The following is a 24187-nucleotide window of genomic DNA, read 5'->3' on the forward strand; positions in this document are numbered from 1 at the left end:
TAGTTTCTAAAAAATGGACGTCATGATTTTTTAGAAACTAGTCGTCTATCGGAACGATGTTTCGAAAAAAACACGATCAAAGATTAAAGTAAGCGACCGGTCTAGGAAGAGGGCCACTCTCCCAAAGGTATTATCTCTTACATTTTTATTACGATTGCTTAAAATTTTGGGATTATTTGAGACACAACATAGTGTTAAAAAAAGATATAAAACAAAATCAAACTTTTGAAATTTCAAAACCCCTTAACTCTTTGAGCAACATAGATTTCAGAAATAATGAGCGATAAGAAAATTTTATTTTCGTTTCAATCAACTTCATTTTATTTAATATAACGTAAAAATTAAAAAACAAAACAATAATAGCGTTAATTTACAAAATTCGTGTAGTTCAAATTATAGACCGCCACTGCTGCCAACTCTATGATACTCTTTGAAACATGTTTTATTCTTCATACATACTTGATTTTTGGATGTATTGCACAAAGCACATCGTCTTCGGCTGTTTTTTCGGCGCTTGTGCATATTTTCTCTTCACAAAATAAACAAAATATTTTTCAGTAAAAAACCCGCGGTGGTTTGAAATGAGTACCACTATTAAAATTACTACTGATAACCATAGCACTTCCGCATAATTTTTGAAATGAATGAACAGTTACCCTAGCAGTATACTCCAAAGTAAAAAAATTATTTTTTACCAATATATTATTATAAAAATATTTTCTGCATTTGAATTCAACACCAAACTGTTGCACACACTAATCAAAATAATTTCAAAAAGTTTACTTATTTATGTGTGTATCTTTATTATATGATTTTACAATCTTACAGAATCCGCTTTATGCGCATAGAATTTAAATCCTATATACTTAATAAAATAGCCATAAGAAAAATAGCAGACCAAAGCGTTACAAATAATATTTTATAATATTGTTAGTAAATTGTTGGTTTTACGCACATGTTTCGACAAATGAAACTGCTAATAACTACGTAAACTCCTCTTTAATTTTAGTAGCCCATACAACTAGTGCAGTTAGTGTTTAATCTATTTGGTATAGTTCTTCTATTTTCACAATCTTGTCAAAAATATTGTGTATCAATGCCAGTCCGTACCAACCTCAGTGGTATTCGTCAGAAGTTAGGAAGAACAAAATATATAATCTTAACTTTATCGGACCATACTAGATCTTGCATGTATTGAAGTAATGCTCTTCACAGGCGAAGATTGCAAGTAATAAGTATTATTTTCGTTACAAGTATTCAAGTAACAAGATCCAGTTCGAAGCGATTAAAATGGCCCAATTACCGTTTGAATAATGATTTAATTGAGGCACCCTATTCGGCAGGACTGCATATTTTACAATTATGCATATTCTTGATACTTCCATTCATTTGGAATTTACTTAGTATTAGCTGTTACGATAATAATCAAGAAAATTACTGGTGGGAATTTATAAAAAAAAAAAGGTCGACAACTCTTATTTTCATACATAAATAAGTGTTATTGGCTTATTTGGTCTTTTTAATTGTTCGTTTAGTTCCAATTAAAAACGAATATTGCGGTATACATATATTCAAATAATTTCTACAGTTAATGAAATTTAAGGAGCTTGTAAGTCTTAGAATTAAATTTTTGCGTATATATGGTATATATGCAGGCGCCGTGTTGTTGGCCCTATCTCGACGGCATCTGGTTTAGAAGTTACGCCTGCCGTTGTTGTTCTCGTGCACACTGCAAAACATAAAAAAAATAATTATTAATATGAATGTATTTTAAACATACATATGTATGTATGTATATGTAGATACACATTAACAATACTAAAATAAATTAATTTCACACATATGCACAAATTATTTTAACACACTGGAGTACACCCATTTAGTAAAAAAAAAAACCGATTTGCTATATATGTATCTAAACGTATGTATAGAATGAAGGCGTCAATACACTTTGTAAGAAGACAAGGGATTTATTGTTACTCGTGAAACAAAACAACAAAATCACTAGTCTTCCATGCAAAATGTATCTTATTAAAATTAGTTTAGCGAAATATGTAGTTACACAAGCGTTTTAAGCGACCATACCATATTTAACAGCACATTTTTCACCCCTTTAGCCACAGCCACAATCACCACTTTTTTAGTACACAAAAATGAATCAGATGAACAATTATTCAATGTTTATGGATTAGTATGTTTTTCTTTGTCGTTAAAAGTACAATGAATATGAGTATTGTAGAAAACAAAAAATCATGAGTTAGAGAATGTGTTCATACTTTTAGGATGTGTTGGACACCAACCTCTGTTGTAAAAGATACTGAGCCATTTGGATTTGTTTTGGGTTACCGGAAATGGTAATAATACGATCGGTTGATCCGGGTAATGGTTCATCAATTGTGATATAGGCACCAGACTCATTGCGAATGCGTCGGATGCGGCCACCTCCCTTTCCAATGATAGCACCAGCCAACTATAAAAAAAAAACAAAAACAATATTTCTTAGGACCTATTAAGGCTTGTAACTATATACTCACATCTTTTGGAATTGTAACTTGCGTACTGTTTTTGGGATCATGGCCATTTGGAAGATTTCCTGAATTGCCACCATTAGGCCCATTATTGTTTGGGCCAGGCCCGAAGCCTCCAGCACCGCCAGATCCCATACCACCACCAACAGATCCCATGCCATTATTATTGATTGGTCCACCAAATCCGCCGCCTTGATTCATCCCACCTCCGAAGTTTCCACCACTACTCATTTGGTTGCCACCGAAACCACCTCCCGGGTTACCACCACCGAAGTTGCCTTGATTTCCCGGACCAAACCCACCGCCATTGCCGCCGAAATTGCCACCGGATGGACCGTTATTTCCTCCAAATCCTCCACCGCCATTACCACCGAAATTTCCTCCACCGAAGCCACCACCAAAGTTACCGCCGCCGAAATTACCACCACCGTTATTGTTTCCGAAACCATCATCATTAGCCCATGGATTAATAAATGGGTTGTCACGGCGGCCACCACTGCGGCTACGGTCATTGCGTCCTCCGCGATCGTTGCCAAAATTGCCGCCACCTCCATTACCCATACCCCCACCTCCGCCGCCGCCACCACCGCGACCACCACGTGATTGACGGTTGTTACCACCGCCGTTGCCGCCACCGCCACCGCCGGATCCATATCCACCATATGCATCCGCGTACATACGATCGAAATTGGTGGGATCATAATTGTGTACTGGACCCTTAATAGGAGTCTGAAATTATTCATTAATATATATTATTTATATAAGCTGATTCTTATTATTCAACCGTAATCACCAATCTTACCTCTCGTGTCAGCGTAATCACCTCCCTTATAGCTTCAATCACTTGCGATTGTTTTCCGACGGTCTGTACTACTCGGTCTGTGCTTTGTGGGGCAACATTCGAGAATACCTTCAAAATACGACATCCGATTTTCTGAAAAAGACGTATTCAATTACTATTAATTCAAATAAAATACACACAAGAGAGTTGAATAGCTTTGTTCAAATAATTTTAGACGGCTAACGATTTAATAGACCGAACAGAAATCCGGATCCGTTCCGGTAACATTGAGCTACCTCCTTTCAACATTTATTTCCGAAGACCGTCACTCAAACTGTGTGTCATGTTAAAGATGTCCTTAGGGAATCGAAAATATTGATATCCTTTGTACTTAAATGGTTACTACATACGGATTATTGCATCATTTCAAAACTATATATTTCTGGTCAGTACTTTCTACTTTCTCTCTTTCTTATTTGGAACTTGACACTGTGCGAAATAATACGGCACAATAGAGGCTGACCAATGAAACAGTCAATAGTTAAATACGGTGGTCGGGGCGGTCGGACGAACGGATAAAAGGCGACAATTTTACACACCGAAACCTCACACGAAGCTAAAGAGTTGAGTCACAGCCTTGTAAAGTGAATTAAAAACCTTTTTTATTCGCCCTTACAGTATCTACTAACCAATACTCAACCATTCAAACAAACTTTTATACACTTCACACGTCAATATAAGCATGTAACAAAACAATTTTATTAATTATGAACAGAATCTACATATAACCGCGAATACATACTCATATCGAGCCAAGCACAATCATACCAATACATGTGAGTCCAGAAATTATACACCGAGGAATAGAATTGGATGTAATGTTAGCAACTGAAGTGGCTGTGTCATAGTTCCCTTCCGTCATCATAGCATCTATTACAGCCGTCTGAAATATACCGTTCTTTCCTTCCATCGTTATTTTATTAACATTTATTTCGTCAACTAATAACCATCCATCTTATTGATTAATTCAAGCAGAGCATTTTTCACATTCGCAATATATTCGCGTTAAATAAAGTTCAAATATATACAACTGAGTATAAAGAGCGATGACCGAAAACTAAAGGCAGACATCACTGTTCAGACGAGGATACAAATACCAAAATGCCGAAGTATGATGTTACCGTGACCAATCTTAATATTGAACTAGTTGGACTGAATTCATAAATGCCAAAACGCTGTGTCAGCATTGACAATGGTTATCGCCGACTGCTGTTAATATCCACGCGCACGCAACTCATAGGGGAGAACGATACTGAGAAATGACCAAAGCAGCACAAAATGACAGGAAGAGTCGTTCGCATGGTACACATAAAATTCCATCCATGCTAGTACATACATATGTACTTATAATGGGCCGAATGGATGATGGAGTTTGTAAATGACACAACACTTTCACACACACACCCAAACCGCATACAACAAAAATTCATTCGATATATAGACATGGATATGGCCACGCACTCACACCACGACAGCAGGCAGGCAGTCTCTTCTCTCTAACGTGACTCCATGCTCACAGGACAAAAAGGACAAAATCAACCGAACTTGACAATAAACACATATAAACGATTGTGTGACTGCCTCACGCAACGGAACCGGTGTTCGGCAAACACATGCGCAGTTCTTCGTTTCTCGTATTTTATTGAACATTTACCTACGTACTCACGCATATGTATATATATATATACTATATATGGATGTGCATACTCTTATATGTATATTTACTACCGATGTAGGTACATATATTGTATAGAAATAAACTCACCTACCTGCAACATTGTATGAAAAATAAAAGTGATACTGACACTCAAAATCAGCAACTTATCAAATACCAGGCAGCTGAATGCCAGAAGACAAAAAAAAAGAGACGAATGCCGAATTTTTCGAAGTAAGAAATAGATGCATTGTTCCACGTAGTGTGGTGTTCTCTTATCTACAACATCTAAGAAATTCAGGGAGATTAGAAAGTAGTGCAATTAAAGCTTAGTGAGACAATAATACACTCGTGTCCACCTACTGTACACAAATATGTTATAATTACTGCTGTTCAGTGTGAATTTATGTTCAACGTCACATATGTATATACACGTGTATGTACACATGTTCGTGAAAATATCTAATAAAAATTAAAAATGTCCTAATTGATGTCATTGCATGAAACAGTTGTAGAAATATGCGGGGAAAAAGAACATGTATTTGTGGGTATCAGCGGCAGATATTTAAGTCATTCAGGTAGTATGTTTCACAGCCAGCGAATTCGCTTGTACACGTCCACCAGCTGTCGCTCAATTATTGTTGAACCTTAAAAACACAGGAAGAGGCGGATACGCACACTGCCACAAACACACATTGATATAGGTATATGCATAATATATACAGTTACGGTCAAAATAATAGTAGTGCTTCTTTCTGTGGCATATAGTTTAGGATTTATAATTTCTTCCGTTTCGTTATTTATTGTCTTCTCCTCCAGATACTTTTATATACATATTGCTTGCTATTGTAATTTCATAAATGTGATAGAGCTAATCAGGCAGCCAAATTAATAGGAGCGCGTCAGGATGGAGCTGACAAGATGTAAATATAAAATATTTATTTGGAATAAAAAATTTTCTATCATTTTGTGAAAATCTGATTCAAAAGTTTTCAGCAATGGGATATATTGAAAGGGAAAATTTTAAAGAAGTTAGAAATTGTATAGCGTGGTCCAATGTCTTTATTCAGAAAACCATAGATCGTTCTGTATATCTTGGAATTATGCAGAAAGTCACTCTATGCCCACGAAAAAAGATCTCTACTTTGGGTCTTTTAACATAATAATAACCCAAAGCAAACAAGGAAGTTTACTCCTTGTGGTTTCTAAAAAATATTCTGTGACCTGGTCTACGAAAAGTGAGCTAACGTGCGAAAACTAGTTTTCTGGGAAACACCGTTATCTCGTTATTTCCCCGTTCACCGTTATCTCATTAATTTTGAGCCCTAAGCCCCCTTTCCGTAGACCAGGTCACATATATTTGAATATAATTTTCCACGTAAATCTTTAACGTTGATAATTATTTCTACCAACAATTTACTCACCTAAATTATAACTCTTATTTTTTTGACCGCCTAAATATGCCAACTTTTCCAAATGTATGTACATATGTATACATATTAAACGAAGAGAACCCAATTGTACATACAATTATGGATACAGTCTTATATGTGCAGAAACGTCTACTGATATTCTTCAACAGAGAATTCAAAGCGGAAATGGGGAAGAATGCATCTGGATTCAATTTAGCAGTTGACTTAAAATTCACCAGTATACCATTTTATGGAGAGGAAAGCATATCGAGTTGAACAATGCAATCTGATCTAAATTTTAACACCAAAGTACTTTAAACAACATTGTAAATTAATATGAAATCCCAAGTATGACTTGAAGCAGATGCTAAATGCAGCTGTAAAGTTTCGTTAAACTAGCGTTAAGCGAATTAGACCAAAAATAAATCGTTTACTTAGGATATAGAAAAAAACATTTATACCCTCGATTGAAAGGTAAAACAAATTTCATCTCGTGAGTTTTAAAATAATGGTTTGATTTATATAAGGTGCAAAGTTTCGATCTGAACAGTTCCTAACAAGTATTAATATGATATATTAGTATATCACCAATATTATCTATGCCGGGTTTCTGTCTATACTCATAACAGTACTATTCATATAAAACTAATATTGATCTTTTCATACCATTTCATGTTCATGAAAGGTATAATTAAAGGCAAATACGAAAGTTCCTCACAAAATGCATTTCAAGATCAATGATGAATAGGATACATAAATCCAATGCGCATCTGTCGCTTGACGCATCTTTGAAAATCTACCTATCACATGCACAAGTATAAACACACACTTAGTTTATGTATGCATGTGTGCCTAAAACTGAAAATACGCTTAAGGAAGAATAGGGCGAAGAATGAGTTCGAAGGACAGATGTTTTTGCTTAGTTTAAATACAGCACCTGTTCAACATTCGTTAGGATCAAATAATTGTAAATCCAAATATTAAGCAAGAAGACTCGGTCCGTTGCGCGGCGAGTGGCAAACGACAGCTGGGCATTTCTTTGTAAGCAATATTAAATTAAATATGGATTTACTTACACCAAAGAAGTTCATGTGCATATGTTTCACATTTGTACATGCACACACATATATATGTACGTGTAGTGCATATGCATACATTGTGATTAATATTAAGTTTCGAGAAATTTGTTTCAGAATTGAGGATTTAAATATACTTTGGAAATCTTAATGTAAATAGTGATTTTATAGCCTTGACAGACGGCAGCGTTAATCTGGATTCACTGGATTAATCCGGATTGATTAATTCAGGAGTTAGTGAAGATAACTCCGTTGCTAACTCCCATTTAATCCAGAAAATTTTAGAGAGTTAGCTGCATTTTCGTTGACAACATTGTTAAAAATGGCCATTATGAATGAAAATCATGCCACACAGACAGCCGTTTTTCAAATTTTCAATACTAAAACAAGAAGTTTTATGTTATGATGCAGTTTTAAAAATAGCATGTTGATATGTTTTTGTAATAAAAAATGGTTTTGTAACTATTGGGCGGCTGGCTAACAACCGCAATGTTTATCTTCTATCCATTTTCATTGGAAATAGTATAAAATTTACTATCAGCTGTTCACAAGAGTTTCAAACCCGCATAACCCATCTCTGTTACCTACAAATTTGGAACTGATTAAGTGCTTAGTTAATCCGGATTAACAATGCCGGCTGTCAAGGCTATTAGTGGCCATTTAAAATACAGAAAGTTGAAGTAGAAAATAAAACCTAAAAGAGCAACAAATCTTTACAATTCGCTGGGCAGAACTTTAATCTAAGCAACAGTAAACTGATCGAACAAACTCAAATGACTGTATGGAGAACTTTTTTATATGACAAGGTATCTTCACGAAAGTTGATCTAGATTATTTCCCAGACAACGCTAAAAACTTCTTACAAATCGTTCAGGTCGGACAACTATAGCATATTGCTGCCATAAAAACTGGCCGTTCAAATTCAAGTCCTTGGAGGGAAACTTTTTTTGGTATCTTCACGCAATTGTCATAGATTATTGTCCAAGGTATCTGTACAATCTCTGAGAAAACTGTTCAGATTAGACCCGTTATAGCTTATAACTGCCACTCAAAATGAACGATCAAAATTAAGTTATATATTTTTATCCTCATTCACGCTTTCGGTGCAGCCGAAGCAAATTGAGATCTGAAGCTCACCAATCGCATCAATAATGACCTCTGAAAACCGAAATTAGTTTTGTAAAAAATATTTGCTAACAATTTCTGGCAATAATGGCAAAAATATTATGAAAATGATAGTAGCGGATACAGAAATATGTTCGGCCGCACTAAAAACTTATTGTAAACTTTCCAAAGGTTTGAAATTAACTATTAATGTACCCTTGGAAGTTTTTTTAATATATGCAGTACTAATTGAAGACACAGATTTTCTGTTTCTAAAACTTAAAAATATATGTTCGTGGATAGAGTAAAATTTTTGTGTACTTACATCTCGAATTTCCTTAATTTTTTGACCACCTTTGCCAATAATACATCCAGCAAGACTTTGATGAATAAGTAGGCGCACGTCGACCTCATCATCGCGCTGTAAATGAATTTCATTTCGGTTAATACAAATTATACATATGTACATATACTAGTTTGATCCTAAAATTTATTTAATGGAAACATGTTCAGCTTACCTCTTCGAAATATTTTAACATCTCCGTTACAATTTGCAGTGTTGCCTCAAGATCAGATGATATCAATATGGTGCTATTAGAAAATCGAAAGAAAAGGAGTAAATTTATTTGATAAATAAGCCACAATTTGTCTTCTACATGTTTATGCGCGGCGTTCAGCAATTATCTTCTGACTCTATTTGGCTAAAGACCGGAATTAGATTATCCCATTGCTTGTTACAAAGTCTCATTATAGATAGACTTGTTAAAGGAATGTAAATGTTCATAATAGTTGGCAAACCGACACAAACTCCTAATGAATACAACATCAATACTATCGACAATGGACTGGATTGGTTAATGTTAAAATATGTTGGTTATGAAAGTTAGTAAATAAGTATTATAATTAATCGTTGATCGATTTCCCAAAATAAATGTTTACAATTACTCCAATACCGATTGTTAATGAATGCATTGTAGAATAAATTTATTATCATAACCGAACGCACATACATAAATTTAAAAATAAATGGGTTTGAATGCAAGCATCAATATATGTAAGTACATGCAGCACAATTACTGCTGGTCATTTATCTTGTTCGACCATAGCTTGGCATGTTCTTGTTTGCACCACACACTGGTTTGGTTTGGGCAGATAAATGTACACGGAGATTTAGCTTGGGCCAAATGGAGGTACAGAGGTGTCAATTCGTGGTCGAGTCTTTATAGACAAGTGGAGCAAATAGTGCTACAAACAAAAATGTATACATGAGGCTGAGGAAATGAAACCAAATTAAGTCAGAGTTATTGAGAAATAGCTAAATGTAAAAATTAGATGAGGTGTCCATGAATTGGTAGTTCAGTTTCATTATGCATTATACTTAAATAATGAGAGAAAGTTTGACAAGTGAACTATATTTATTTTCGGGGTGATTTATGGTAAGTTATTCATGTTTCAAAATGTCTGCAAACACAGCAGACAATCATTAGGAAAGTAAAATGTTTATATGGAAACTCGGAATGTGTGTGTGGGTGATTTTTTACAATTATTTACTAGTTTTGTTTATTAAATCAACTAACGTACGGTGTGTACGATAGGAAGTATATATGTATGTATAAATGGGTTCATATATATCACAAATACTTTATGTACCTATAGACGCACCTAGTTTTCTTATTTATAACTTTAAGGAAAAAAAAATTAGCATAAGATAAGAGAAATCAATCCATTACGAGATTAGAGTGCAAGTATGTTAAAAAATACGAAATGCGAATGTACGATATACGACATACGGAATTTTGCAATGGAACAACCAAAAAGTTAAACATAAATTTTACCTAGATCTAAAGTACTGATAAAGTACATAAATTACTTTGATATTTCACAATCTTCGATTTAGATAAAAGGAAGCTAAAATATTTTAATGGATAAGTGTTTACCGTTCGGGGCCTTGAGAATCGTCGACAGATACAGTGGCTTTATACTGCATTTGCATTTCATTGGTTGATTGGCACAGTGTTAGGTTTACGGATAACATTTGGTCAGGTTGTTTCATTGGTGGCGTACAATATTGGTGACGGTTTAGCAGTACAATTGGTTGTTGTTGGTCAGTTCGTGTTAAGCACAATTTTTAAAAATGTGATCATTTTCATTACCGGAAATCCCGAGAATTATTTTCACATTTTGGTGAATTGGTACGTAGACGAAATGCATTTTTGTTTATGGATCAGTTTATATATTCAATTAAGTCAATTATATTATTTATTATTGTTATTATTAATTTTTTTTAATGACAGATCAGCAATGATTGCATTACGGCACAGCGACAATCAAAATGTCAATGTGAATTTGAATATCAGAGTTGAAACAGATTTGTTGATTTAAAGAGTTTAGATATAGATAGATTTGTTTGTTATATATTGTTCGAAGATACATCGATGTTGGCCAAACAGTCGTTTGGTGGTGGTGGTGGTGGTGATGGTGTTCAGATTAGACCAGGGCCATTTCAGTTGTGAGACGGGCGATCGGGCGTGCAAATAAACGAGCAGGCGGGCGGGCAATCGGGCAGATGAATGGGCATTATATCGTTCAATTTCAATTTTTATGTACATATACATAATATATACGGTATTTTTTGTTGGGTTTGCCGTTGAAAATTTTATTTGAGAACAAACCAGTACGGGGCAGATCAAATCAGGCAGTAGATGGGCGATCGAGCGGGCAGTCACGGCAACGTATATATTTCAACGTTTACGATTTGAGTTTTTTACAATCGAATCGAATCGTTTCATTTCGAGTCGCATATGTACGACACAGTTACATAAAACGAGAGAGTGGGACAAGAGAAAAGAGAGAAAAATTTTCATTTAGTTATGAGGTTAAGTGCAATGGCTTATTAAAAAAGTAAAATTATTTTTTTCTTATTATACAATAGAAAAATAGATCCTAAGCTTAAATAGGTGTACGATGCTTTTTAGATTGAACAGTCCAAAACTTTTAATACCAATAAAAGTATGGAAAGCATAGAGAAAAAAATTATTCAATAATTATTATAAAATGGTTAGAATGATACGATCTAACTTCATCAAGCTAGAATATCAGTTACCCAAAGTTATTTTGCTTTTTATTTGCAGTTATTTAAGCAATTAAAACATTATTGATTTGTAATACGATATAATTTTATTTTCTATCATCTAGTGGTGATTATTGTGTTAAAATTTTCACAAAAATTTATCTTACTTATAAAATGTCTGTCTTTATTCTCATAAGATTTAATTTTAATACAACTGTAAACGGATCGATATTGTCTAATTCTAAAGTAACTTGGGACATATAGAAGCAATGCACTTTGGAATTTTCATAAAACTATTAGAAGCCATTAAAAATCAATTCTTTAAAATATTTTACCTGAGTGCGCATTTTTTGAATATGCTGTCCCCCTTTGCCAATGACGGCACCAGCAATCTAAAATTGAAAAATTTAAAGCTGAATGACTCCACAATTTTGGAACATCAGAATGTCTACTTACATTACTAGGTATGAGGATACGTATTTGGTCATCATTGCGTCGACTACGCTTATCAGCATGTGGGCCATCGTCGTTATTTTCTCGCTTCATCTTCATTTTTTCTGTAAATAGATTCATTGAATTGAATTGAATTGAAATTTTAAAGTTAGCAACTGCTATAAAATGTTCTGAAAAACAAATAACCGTACCTCAGAACTATCAAATTAGTATAGATTTTATCGGTTTTACTATCAGAAACAAAGCAAGAAGATAGGCGCTAACAGATTTGAAATGTAAGTTTGGATTCAAATAATTTTTTTTTGTTGCGAATTAATTTAACTTTATTTTTAAAGGGGCAAATATAAGAATAAAACACAAAATTACCTAATTATTGAGTATATGGAAAGAAATCATGATATTTTAAGATTTACAAAACGTAATATACTTCATTTAAAACCCATTCGTCTTTTCAGTCGATAATGCTATATAAATCCGTAAAGTAAGTCGACAATGTTATATAAATTCGTAAAGTAAGCATGTATACGAAGATACAAATTATTCCAAGCTAAATTTCGCAACCGATTCCTACAGTTCATCAAGTGGACTAGTCTGATCCCTTAAAAACTTCCTTTTAATTTTTCCGTTGCTTTTTTTCTTCCAATAAAATTAAAGCTAAAATAGCGGAGCTCATTAAAAACTTTAATAGAATTTGCTTCCAAATTTATTCACTGGTTTTGTCCCATTAGGCTGAACCCACACCGGGTTAGTCAAAACCGTTTTTCTTGTCTCATACGACAACTGCCCATAGCTTCATATGTGACAACCCACACCGAAAAAGACGAAACGAAAACGCATGTTCGTGCTTTGACTTGTTTGAAGAGCTGTTGTCGAACTTCTTATGTATTTTCATACAGTCAACGCACACCAAATGCGACAAAACCGTCTTCGTTGTCGATCAATACATGCTGAGCTACCAGCATGCAACCCACAACCGAATGAAGAAAACAAGATAAGACGAAACAAGGCAGAAAAACATGTTTCGTTACTTATAGCTGCACCGTTGTTTTTCATAGGCAAAATGTTATAACTAATCTTTTTGCAGGAGTTATGCTTTTGCGGTAATTTGTATTTTGCTTAAAAATTAATTGTTTTATTAAATACAGCAAATATTCGAATGTTGACACCTGCATCCTTGTGAAATTTCGAAATTTTCTCGGATGCATTCTCTGTTCAGACATCAAATGTGTAATAATATGTTCTGAATCGCGCTTCTGATTGTACGGATGCACCCACCACTCTCTTTTATTTCTTTCATTTCAAAAAACTCAATTACTGAAAATATAAGCGAGACAAAAAGACAAAATGTCGCATTTTGCTTCTCTTGGTGTGGGTTATAGCACAAGACGTTTTTGTGTCTTATTAGTCAAAGACGTTTTTGACTAATCCGATGTGGGTTCAGCCTTAGTAAACAGCTGATGCGAATACATATACATATACATAAATGTTCAAAAAAACGAAAATTCAATCATATTATGTAACAGCATTGGAAATCAGAATTGTGTTGCAATTTTGACAAATACGCAAATCTGTCTTGGATTCCACAACACCCCTGAATACATAATGTAGCTTTTGTAGTCAGTAAAGTGTCATCACTTTTTGACACCAGACAACCAGAGAATCTTTGTAGAGAAACACGGAAGCTATAATACCCATTTTTTATAGCATAAAAGGTTCAATCAGTTCATTCAAACATATTGGTCTTTGATCACCGTCGCCTTCTTGTTTGCAAATTCTCAATGTCGTGAACTCTATAAAATTTGTCAGCAAAATACGAAAATGGTTATCAGGCGGTTCCAGTTCGCCATAATCAACAATATGCCCGCTTACATTTAATTAGCAAAACTAAATTAATTAATGCAATTATAAATATACATAATTTATTAACAATAAAGCGTTTCCGATATATCTTCAGCCTCATTAAAAATAAAAACACAATGTTCGAAGAAACACTTTTTGAAAATAAAACTAGTTAGCCGTCTAATCTGTGACATAGTGTCGTTTAAAAAAATTTAATATTTAATTTTTGTATAAATAATTTTGAGGAAATGCTGGCACATTCTTTGGCCGAGTATAAATCCTGACCCGTTCCGTTTACGTGAAAGTGATTGACGTGGGAACGGCAAATTATCAATAACATTCAATTAAGATTTTTCCAAGGCGTCCCAAATTTTTCTGATCAAAAACATTTTTTAAAAAACTTCACTCTTGATAAGAATGAAGACAAAATTATATTTTATACAATTAGTTGAAAATTCCTTTGGCAATCTAGATAAAAGTATGTGTATTTTATTTCCAAAGATGCAATTATTATTTATAATTTTAATAAATACTAATTCACAGAGACACGCAACTATGATTAGAACATTCTATTAAATTTTTTGTTATTTTTATTGTAAATCCTAAGTATATTATTTTATTTTATTTCTTTTAAAAATAAAGAATTGATTTCTATAGGTAAGGGATTTTATTCTTTGGAAAAATTGTATCTCAATTTTATATTTACTATATTTGTCTTTTAACAACTTTTAACACCTAATACCTAAACTCAATTATAAGAGAAATTTCAGAAGCCACTCAAATAAAAAAAAATACTTGCAACGTAACTGAAACACTTAATTAGAAGATACACTCGTGGTCACGCAAAACTTACCACTGCACTTTCTTACACTTTATTTCGGACTTTTTCGTTAGTTCGGGATTTTCTTCAATTTTGTTTTTTTTTTAAGTCTTTTGTAAGCATAAGTAAACTAAATTATATTATCTAATTATAATTATAGTTTTTAATTTACGTTTAATGATTAAAATACAAATTAGCTTTTCTGTGCTTATACAAAAGCGGCCGATTTTATTGTTTTTAAAGTGATTCCCCCCATAAACTTCATGTATCAATTAAAAGAAAATAAAAAAAATATAAAATATTAATTTCAATTATAGTGTAAATGAAATTAAATTCAAAAAATAAAAAATATGATTTTTTCATCGCATGTCAGTCTCTTTCATATTGAGCTCATTTTGTAAAGCTCACTATCTTTCAATTGATTTATCTATGGCTGAATGTGTTTTGTTTTAAATTTTTAATATTTTTAATTAATAACATGTCATTAACTTATTTTTAAATAAAAAAATTTCTATATCGCAAAAATTACCGCTATAAAGTGTAAAATTTTTAGTGGTAAGGTTTGCGTAGTCACGAGTGTATAATACAGAGAAATACTATTGAACAATTTAGCAAAATCGAAATAACTTTTTTAAATCTCATTATATCATAATATTAAAACTGTTTAATATTATTAAATACTTATATCAAATAACATGTCGATCAGCTTGCAAATAGAAATATCAAATAAATTAACAGATTTAAAATAATCTAACTGAAAATATCATCCATAAGTAGGTAAGGCAATATATTTTATGAGCGATGAAATATGAATTACTACTATCCCAATCAAGACTGAATTAATGGATTTTTGAAATTTTAAATTCGATAATTTGCAACAATTTAAACGAATACAAAATATTAATGAGTTCCCACTTTTTCGTATCAATTTCGTCTTTAAAAATTGTTATTACCTTCTATTCGTAACAGTTATATTGAAATTAATTTAAGTTTTTAATAAATAACACTTATAAAATTTATCACAAATTTTCACAGACTGATTGTTAAATCTTGAGTAAGTCCAGACAGCCGATGACCACTTTCAATGAAATGTCTGTACTAACTATCGTGTTGACGAGACAAAAGCCTTTATTTATTAGCAAAACCTGGCGCAATACTTAGGCTTTGAAATGCCGGCCCATCAAATGCAACCGGAAATCGGCCAATCAAAAACGAGACTTTTTTAACTCCCACTGCAGAACTTTACAATGTACAAAAATTCAGACCCGATCAGCCAAAGTGAATTGACAGAGAAGGAACATTTGTCGATGGTTATTTTGGAAAAAACAGTGACAGACTACAAATGGATAGATAATAAAGGACACGAGACAGGACATGTACATACCACAAACTGACCAATAAAAATCTAACAAATAAATAGATCATTAAAAATTCTTGCCCGATATATAGAAACAGGGGAAGTTTAACGTTCGGGTACCACGCAACCAATATATTAACCTGAAAGACCACAACAGAAAACCTCCGAGTACCTGCAGCTATATGTAATTACAATTTCTGTACGCTTATTTGAATGTACGTGAATGCACGCGCCATTATTGTGTGCAGGAGAGGAGGTATTAATAAAGTTGCATTTAATATTGTCAGTGTATCGTGTTTTTTATTTCATTTTTTTTTTTAGCTTTTGCGGTCAACCCCTTTCTAGGGGTAAGGAAATTGTTTGAAAATATATCCACATCAAGGAACGTAATCAAATTATGGGAATTTTTAATTGCACGATGGGCAGGCCGGAACAGAACTTCTATCGAAAAAGTAGAACTGAAAACACTACTGATGTCTCAAGTTGTGAATATTTAATAAAGCAATAGCCATTATCTTGTGATTTTAGAAGCAACTTTGTCTGTTGGGAGGGTCATTTAGCTGTGTCAATATCAGCTGATGTTTTCACATTATTTATATTTAAAATTTAGAGCAAGACGTGTATAAGGTAGGAACTTAACAACTTGTCTTTGATAGTTATGGTAATTTTAAGTTATATCAAGGCAATCATGTGAAATTCAGCCAATTGTGGAAAATTTGCTACACCAACATGTAAGTAGGAATGAAAAATTCTACTGCAGTTAGCTTCCTTCGAAATAGGATAATTATTTAAATGACCGTCTGAGTTAAACGCTTACTGTTAAAAATGCATTACACTAGACTAACAGAAAATGGTTCTTATATTTATTGGCTATACTATAGGCGTATTTATAATCGAGTATATATGTATATTCTAGATGTTTGGATAAGCTCTACTCCTGTTTGCCTTCAGTCTCTAATTTACCTGAGAGCACGAGTACAAGAATATCCCTACACCTTAATTGAGATGTTTTTTGTTTGATTAATAAAGCTAAAGAATTATATTGCATACAAAACTTGCAGACTACAGTACAAATTATATCTTAGATATTGATGCATTTAATTTAACACATATATTTGATTTTTGTTTCTAAAGCTCAGGTCGCTCAGTTCATAATGCAAGTGTTATAAATAAATATAAGATACTTTCAATAGTTATCAGAACTAAAAATGTGTGCCTCTTGTTCAAGTTTGAAAATGTTTCGCTTACGTGGACCAGACTTTGGTTGTTGTTGTAGCGACTGAAAATATACCTAAAGTAATTTCGAGGGATAGTGCCTAGGTCCTTCCCCGGATAAAAGTCCGGGTCCGATCCGTTTACTTAGCCTCGATTGTCATGGTAAGGGGTGCACTATCTTAACTTTTGCATTTATTAACCGATTTTGTTGGTTAGACATATTTTGGATAACTCAATTCTATACAATTCTCATCATGAATCTTTTCTCATAAAAGGAACGAAAATGTAACTTGGTAACTAATTTTTTAGAACATAGGACACAGCAGAGAAATGATAATGATTCTGTACTCTGATACAGTCACAAGTCTCTAAATTTCAGATTTGAAATTAGATACAATTTTTGCACAAAATCTCTCAATTGAAAATGAACAGGTCTAGTCTAGTTGACGTTTTTTAGAGGTCGATAACAAATATTTAAGTTTCTATAACACTGTCAAAAAGGTTAATTGCCAATAAAAAAAAAAATATGTTGGCTTTGAAAAGGAAGATTTACCAAATTTATTTGAAATGGTTTTTTTTTTTTTAACTTTTAGGTATTTGAGTTACTTACAAAATATAAAAAGCGACAATCGATTAATATATCGCCACCTGAAATGCAAAATAACGTATCATCAAAAAATTTGAAATTGAGTGTCTTATTGATTACGATTCACTACTTCGAATTACATACATAATATTACATATGTCCAACATTTTCAGGTTCTGCGATCAGATATAAACCAATTTTAACCAATATTAAGTTTTTTCTTCACTCTTGTTCCATTTTATTTCGTGTTTCATTCATACTGCTGTAAATTTCCGAAAATGTTGTTACGTTATTTTGCATTTCAGGTGACGATATGTAGTATATGATGATCTCTATAAGTGAAGTGGCAGAATTCTTATTAGTTTTGTGACCCGCTTTCTATCCGGTGACAAATTTGAAACTATACTTTGTGACTTAAGACTAGAGGCTGTATTGTGAATAGTAACTGATCACAAATTGAAACTTTATTTGTAAATGTCTCAAATATTGACAAAAATATTGACTTACAAAATTGCCCTATAAAAGTATTCCTAGACGTCTGATGCCAAAAAGTGATCAACACATCATTAAAGAGCTGAAGAAAAACATTTGTGCCGACTTCGAAATTAATTATACAATTCACACAGTTGCATTAATGTATGCAATAAATATAATATTTTCGACCGCAAAACAAAATTTATATAGGGATTTCACATAGTCTCATATAGTTATAAGTTATAACGATCCGAAAACATAGCGTTCAAAGTTGTATTTGCGAAAACTTATTTTAGTATGCAATCCAACAACTAATTTTTTAAACTAGTATAAAAATTTATAATTTTACGATGCTTTATGACACGTGGTGAGTACCCCAATAATTTCTGCAAATTTTGCTACACAAAATTAAAAAATAATTGTAACCCCGTGCTAGCTGTCTATACAACGAACGAAAATCTAGCATTCTAACAGTGTACATACATATACATATGTATGTATATATAAGATGATATAGGCATTTGTAATCAATAAAAAACACAATTTCTGTTTCTGGATATGTTTGTATTTAAGATAACGTATACCTGCATCGATTCCAAAATTTTTGAGAAGAAAGTTTAATTTCCACTATATGAAACAAATATATAAATTTATAACAGCTCCAAGTGGAATTAATTTATTTGGAAACAAATACGGAAGGGCTAAGTTCGGGTGTAGTCGAACATTTCATACTCTAGCAACCTGTCAGGGTCAAAGGCAAAAAAACAAGTTTTCACCCGATTTTATCAATTTTAGGCACAAATTATTAGTTATTAGAAAAACACGCTGCCAATTTTACTAACATAACTCACATATATGCCTATAGTCAACCGAAAGTTCGAAAATCATTCTATTAGGAATTTGGAGGCTAAGGTAATTATTGATCCGATTAATAAATTTTTGATACACATGACTACTATTATTAAAAAAGAATTCTCTCTGAATTTATATTATCTGGAACTTGGAACTTTTACCCACATATTCGGTATCTGGAGGCTTGAATAGACCTTATCGGCACTATTCGCGCAAAATTGTATGTCATTCATTTGCGTTTGTTTTGGTGCGTGATTTACATAATGGAAAGTGAAAGAATCTGATGGAATTTAAAATTGTGATATATGAGAAATAGTCATAGTTGAGGCTGCGATTTCGCGCATTTTCACACTAGAACATAGAAACGTCATGAAAATATTATATACCCAATTTGGTCTAGATCTAGACTTAGAACTTAAGTTGTTTAGGACATATGTACATTAAGCTATAAGAGGGAGTGTCCACGCCTCTTGCTGCTGCGATCCCCTTTGCCAAATTTCACATCTTAATACAGTGCTTAGTTATAGCACTTTATAGATTTTCGTTTACGTGTACCAAGATTCATTAAGACAGCTTCATTTTTACTTGCACAGATGGACACGCGGACAGACAGACTGACAGACAGAAAGTCACTCCGATTTTAAGTAGTCTCATCATATACATATAATATATTCATATCATATACTTATTTATAACCCTATATTTTAATCGATTATTTTTAGGTGATACAAACAACCGTTAGATGAATAAAACTATTATACTCCGTAGCAAAATGTTGCAAGAGTTTAAATATATCGCTTTTTACAGGATTTCAAAATACGTTGAGCTATGTAGAGCTATGTATATCCACTTGCATACCATATTTGTCGAGTAGCCACGCCTAACTTTGCTGACTGTTGACAAAAGTGTTTTCCAAAGTATACTTCATGTAAATCTACGCACATACATATATATGTATATAAATCAATCATAATGTGTGACTTTCCAACAAAACTCCTTCAGTGCCCACTGTATACATTAAGTATGAATACATGTCATTGTTTGACCATTTTTGTCCGCATTTTTTCATTCCTCTATCCCCATGGTAACAAAATTACATTAACTGGCTCTCAATAGCAATCCACGACATACTTGTATAGCTCAGATCATACAGGAAAGCGACTAACTGTCTTTAAAAACATGAACGCGATATTAAATAGTGCTTCAATTAAGAAGTCGACCTAATATACAATAAACAACGTTCGATTTTTGTTTTCAAATTCAAATAAAACAGGGACATGTGTACCATTCTTTTGGAAAAGAAAAATTATTGAGAAGACGCTAATAACCTCTTGAAAGTTCCTCGATTTCAGATATATTGTATCGAGATTCGTCACTCAATTTATTTGAATCAATTAACCAACCAACTTGATGATATTCCAGAATTCCCACCTCATTGGAAACTATTTGGGAATGTTTAATTCTGCTTTTGGGAAGTTTGTAAATATTCAATTTAATATTTAAATGTGCCTTCTTGCCTGTCCCTGTTGTAATTGAAATGTTAAATAAATTTTAACGGTTCTCATCTTTCAAAAGATTCTGTTAATGACAGGTTTGAAATTCGAGCTAAGAAAATTAAACTTTTTTTATTATATTTAATTGATATAATAAAAAATAATTCAGTTCAAAGTTTAGTGTTATTTGTTAGATATGTATGTGATAGATAAAACTTTAACATTTAAGATTTCAATTATAATTTTCTGAACTAAAAGAAGACATATTGTGTAAAGAAATAATTAACCAACTTATCTGTCCCTATCTAGCTTATCTACACGAAAATAATTTATAAAAGGGTGTAATTTAATAACAGGTTCGTACAATAATACAAATATGCATATTCATACATACATATTAATATCTTTCCTAACATATCCAAACATATTGATTTTTTAAATTATTTGTGATGAAGAATATTATACATATGGCGAAACATACTATAAAAAAAAACAAAACTCGGTAACTTGATTGAGTGAAGAATTTTAGGAATAAATTGCACTCGGTTCCTGTGGTTAAAATAAAGCTATATATTTTCATTTTTACATTAACATATTACACACAGTATAATAATGTTATGGCTTATTAAGTTCACTAATGAGTTCCTATCTTTGTGATATTCTTTTAGAATCTTCTAAATTGAAAAAACATCAAATTGTAACAACAATCATACCATAAGGTCTTGTACACAAAAAAAAATATAGAAGTCCGGGATGTTCGGGCAGTATAGCCAGTGATCAGATTCGACGCAAAAATGTTGCAGTGTAAGTTTCAGCTGAGTATGTGCAGAAAAACAAGTATCGCATTGCTTGCTCGAACATTCCCATGCTTAAATCTCAATTTAAATTGAAGTTTCAAATAACATGCTTAATTTTTGGCAGAAGTTTTATATTTTCCAAAGTCTTAGCCTAAAAATATTAAATATTCGAAAATTTGGACATTTAGGTTGTTCGATAATACAGAATTTGACAGAAATGATATTGGACGCCATTAAGAAACTTTAAGTACCTTTTGCACTACTAAATATATGTATTGAATTGGTTATATTGAGATATTACCAATATAAATAAATATCCTGCAGAAACATACCGGCAGAAATTAATTGTTTTCAATTTCATACCCCCAATATACGAATCTAATTTAATAATGCAAAAGATTATAGTTCCTAGGAAAAAAGGGCACCAGTATTCTTTGAAATTTAATATTGAACCATGTTGTTTCAAACATCCTAATAATGAAACTTTATATACATATAAAACAATTATAACTACTTAGTAAGAAGGTATGAACGTTACTTTGAGTTGGTTTATAATCTTTACTGTTTGCAATAAACAATTTTCAAATAAAAAATATGTTTAGTTGTAAAACAGCGTACTTACTAGTCATAACTGGCGTGAAGACGCAGACTTGACTATCGAGATTAAAACCTTTTATAAACTTTGTTGTCTCTGAAAAGAACAAAATAACATTTTTTAACACATGCATTTTAAGCTATTTAGATAAATATCAATCTGTGGTTCTGTCAATTTGCAGCCGGGGCCACCAGATCTGTGCGCCGGGATAGCTGAAAAAACGTATAGCTATAACAGAAGTATCAGATGAACTAGCCCGCTTTACAGAGGCAAACTATCTGCTGGGATCAGCAGTGGAGCCCTATATCATAAACCAGCAATTTCAGTTTGAAGAAAGAAAAGAAAAATACAGATATAGAAACCAAACTTGTGGCCTGCAGCAGCTAAACTATTGCTGGGAGGATATTACCCTAAACAAATTATAATCCTTCCGAGGTTTGAGATTACATTACTCGTACCCTATACAAAAATTAGTGTCCGTTACGGTTACGTAGACACGAGTGTGGTGGAAACGGAAAAGGCAGAATCTTAGTTACCAATGCTCCTAGAATGAATATTATAGTAAAAATAGTCTTAGGATTTGCAAACGTTTTTTTAAGAGGGCAGGTCGCAGAACATGCCCCATTTATAATATACAATCCATTGCTAAATTATTTAAAGATTTCCCCAATTAAGCATAGCAATGAAAAAGTTTGTTCGTCTATATAATTAAAATTTACTGTTTGAATCGGTAAGAAACAAAAACCATGTAGTAATATACCCGACCGACGCTACAATAAAGCAGCAACATCATTCATCGTCTTTCTGAGTTTTACAAAATTTATTAAATTCTTTAATTGCATGACTAAGTTATTGATAAATAATCGTGAAGAATGACTTTAAAATAATATTAACAAGCATATTTATACGGGTATGTATATGTCGCGTCTTTAATTAGAAATATTATTAGAGAGAATAGTATTAGTTGAAAAAATTACTTAAGATTTGTTAAATTACTTAACATTAATTGATAGTAATATATTTATTAGGGAGTTAAGGTAATTGTTCATAATATTAGAATAAAATTATTCAAAATTAATGGAAAATATAAGGAAGTCGATGTCTTACAAACTTTTTCATATATTTTTTTACCGCGCACTACTGCAATATTTTCATGAAAAGACTTTGCCGTAATTTTCAATTAAAATATTTCGAAGATCCTTTTTTACCTAATATAAATAATATAATTTAGTCATTCCCATTTTATTACTCACAATTTTCCTTACGTTACAAATATTCTACCGCCTATTTTTTTAAGCATATGCAATTCACGTTACTCACCTGATAATATTTTTATCTATGTCCTCTAATAACCGATATTTCGCACTTCAATCAAGATAGCCTTGTCGTTATAATTATATTACTTATGAATGCAAATTCAATTTTTATCAAAATCTAGATTGATTCTCAACGGTTTAAGTCGACAAGAAGACGATAGAAAATGTAGCTATGCGAAATACAAGCGAAAAGAATTGCAAATGGCGACACCGACACAGAGATGCATTCTGTTGTCAGAGTTGCTTAAACAATAACATTAATACTAGGCTCCATTCTCAACGAATGATTACATTATACCACATTCACATCACAGCGAACTGTTTTATTTGAGTGCCATTAGAAATTCTCTGATATTACATAAGGGGTATTCTCTTGCTCTTGCAAAGCCCTTGCACGGTGCACGAATTGCAGATTTTTCCACCTAATGCAACTGCACAACAACAAACACACGCAGAATAATATTAGCAAGAGTTGTAAAATATGTCAGACCAAAACCCATGTTTATTTTCGTGCAATGACACGTAAAAATACAATTGCAACCCTGTGATAGCTGTCATTTTACTTAAATACATATTTTAACGTTAAATTATTGAGGAATGTAAATTTGAAATAGATTTTATAATTTCTATTTAAACTATAAAGATTTGTTACAGTTTTTTCTCTTAAGAATGAATGCAGAAGGTGCGCCAATTCACAATAGCCAT

At 32.5% G+C, this 24187-nt stretch overlaps 1 protein-coding gene and 1 long non-coding RNA gene across 8 annotated transcripts; one reads left to right on the top strand and one right to left on the bottom strand.

The window, feature by feature from the left end:
- Positions 1-778: 778 nt before the first annotated feature.
- Positions 779-23679, bottom strand: LOC120772874 (heterogeneous nuclear ribonucleoprotein K homolog). Of its 7 annotated transcripts, none has more exons than XM_040101713.1 (11): positions 23487-23679; positions 22194-22262; positions 12142-12242; positions 12021-12077; positions 10553-10596; positions 9134-9206; positions 8941-9036; positions 3331-3462; positions 2535-3257; positions 2277-2470; positions 779-1729 (listed from the first exon to the last, which is right to left on the bottom strand). In XM_040101713.1, the coding sequence occupies exons 2-10, from the start codon at positions 22198-22200 to the stop codon at positions 2279-2281; spliced, it is 1425 nt and encodes a 474-aa protein (XP_039957647.1). In that variant the 5' UTR covers positions 22201-22262; positions 23487-23679; the 3' UTR covers positions 779-1729; positions 2277-2278. The 7 variants fall into 7 exon arrangements, with proteins under 7 accessions (XP_039957647.1, XP_039957644.1, XP_039957645.1 ...); XM_040101710.1 differs by having other exon boundaries at positions 2301-2470; positions 23487-23678; XM_040101711.1 differs by lacking the exon at positions 22194-22262 and having other exon boundaries at positions 2301-2470; positions 23487-23678.
- LOC120772875 lies at positions 15955-16684 on the top strand. Its single transcript, XR_005705107.1, has 2 exons — positions 15955-16410; positions 16476-16684. It is a non-coding gene; the product is annotated as an uncharacterized LOC120772875 (long non-coding RNA).
- Positions 23680-24187: the final 508 nt, after the last annotated feature.

This window comes from Bactrocera tryoni, chromosome 3 (genome assembly GCF_016617805.1).
Source record: "Bactrocera tryoni isolate S06 chromosome 3, CSIRO_BtryS06_freeze2, whole genome shotgun sequence".
Lineage (NCBI taxonomy): Eukaryota > Metazoa > Arthropoda > Insecta > Diptera > Tephritidae > Bactrocera > Bactrocera tryoni.

What these genes read in the sequence shown, in the direction of transcription:
- LOC120772874 (XM_040101710.1), bottom strand. An exon ending in TTCAAAAAATGCGCACTCAG is followed by an intron (nt 10,597 to 12,020) that starts GTAAAATATTTT and finishes ATGCAAATGCAG; the next exon opens with TATAAAGCCACTGTATCTGT. An exon ending in TGATTACGCTGACACGAGAG is followed by an intron (nt 3,258 to 3,330) that starts GTAAGATTGGTG and finishes GAATAATTTCAG; the next exon opens with ACTCCTATTAAGGGTCCAGT.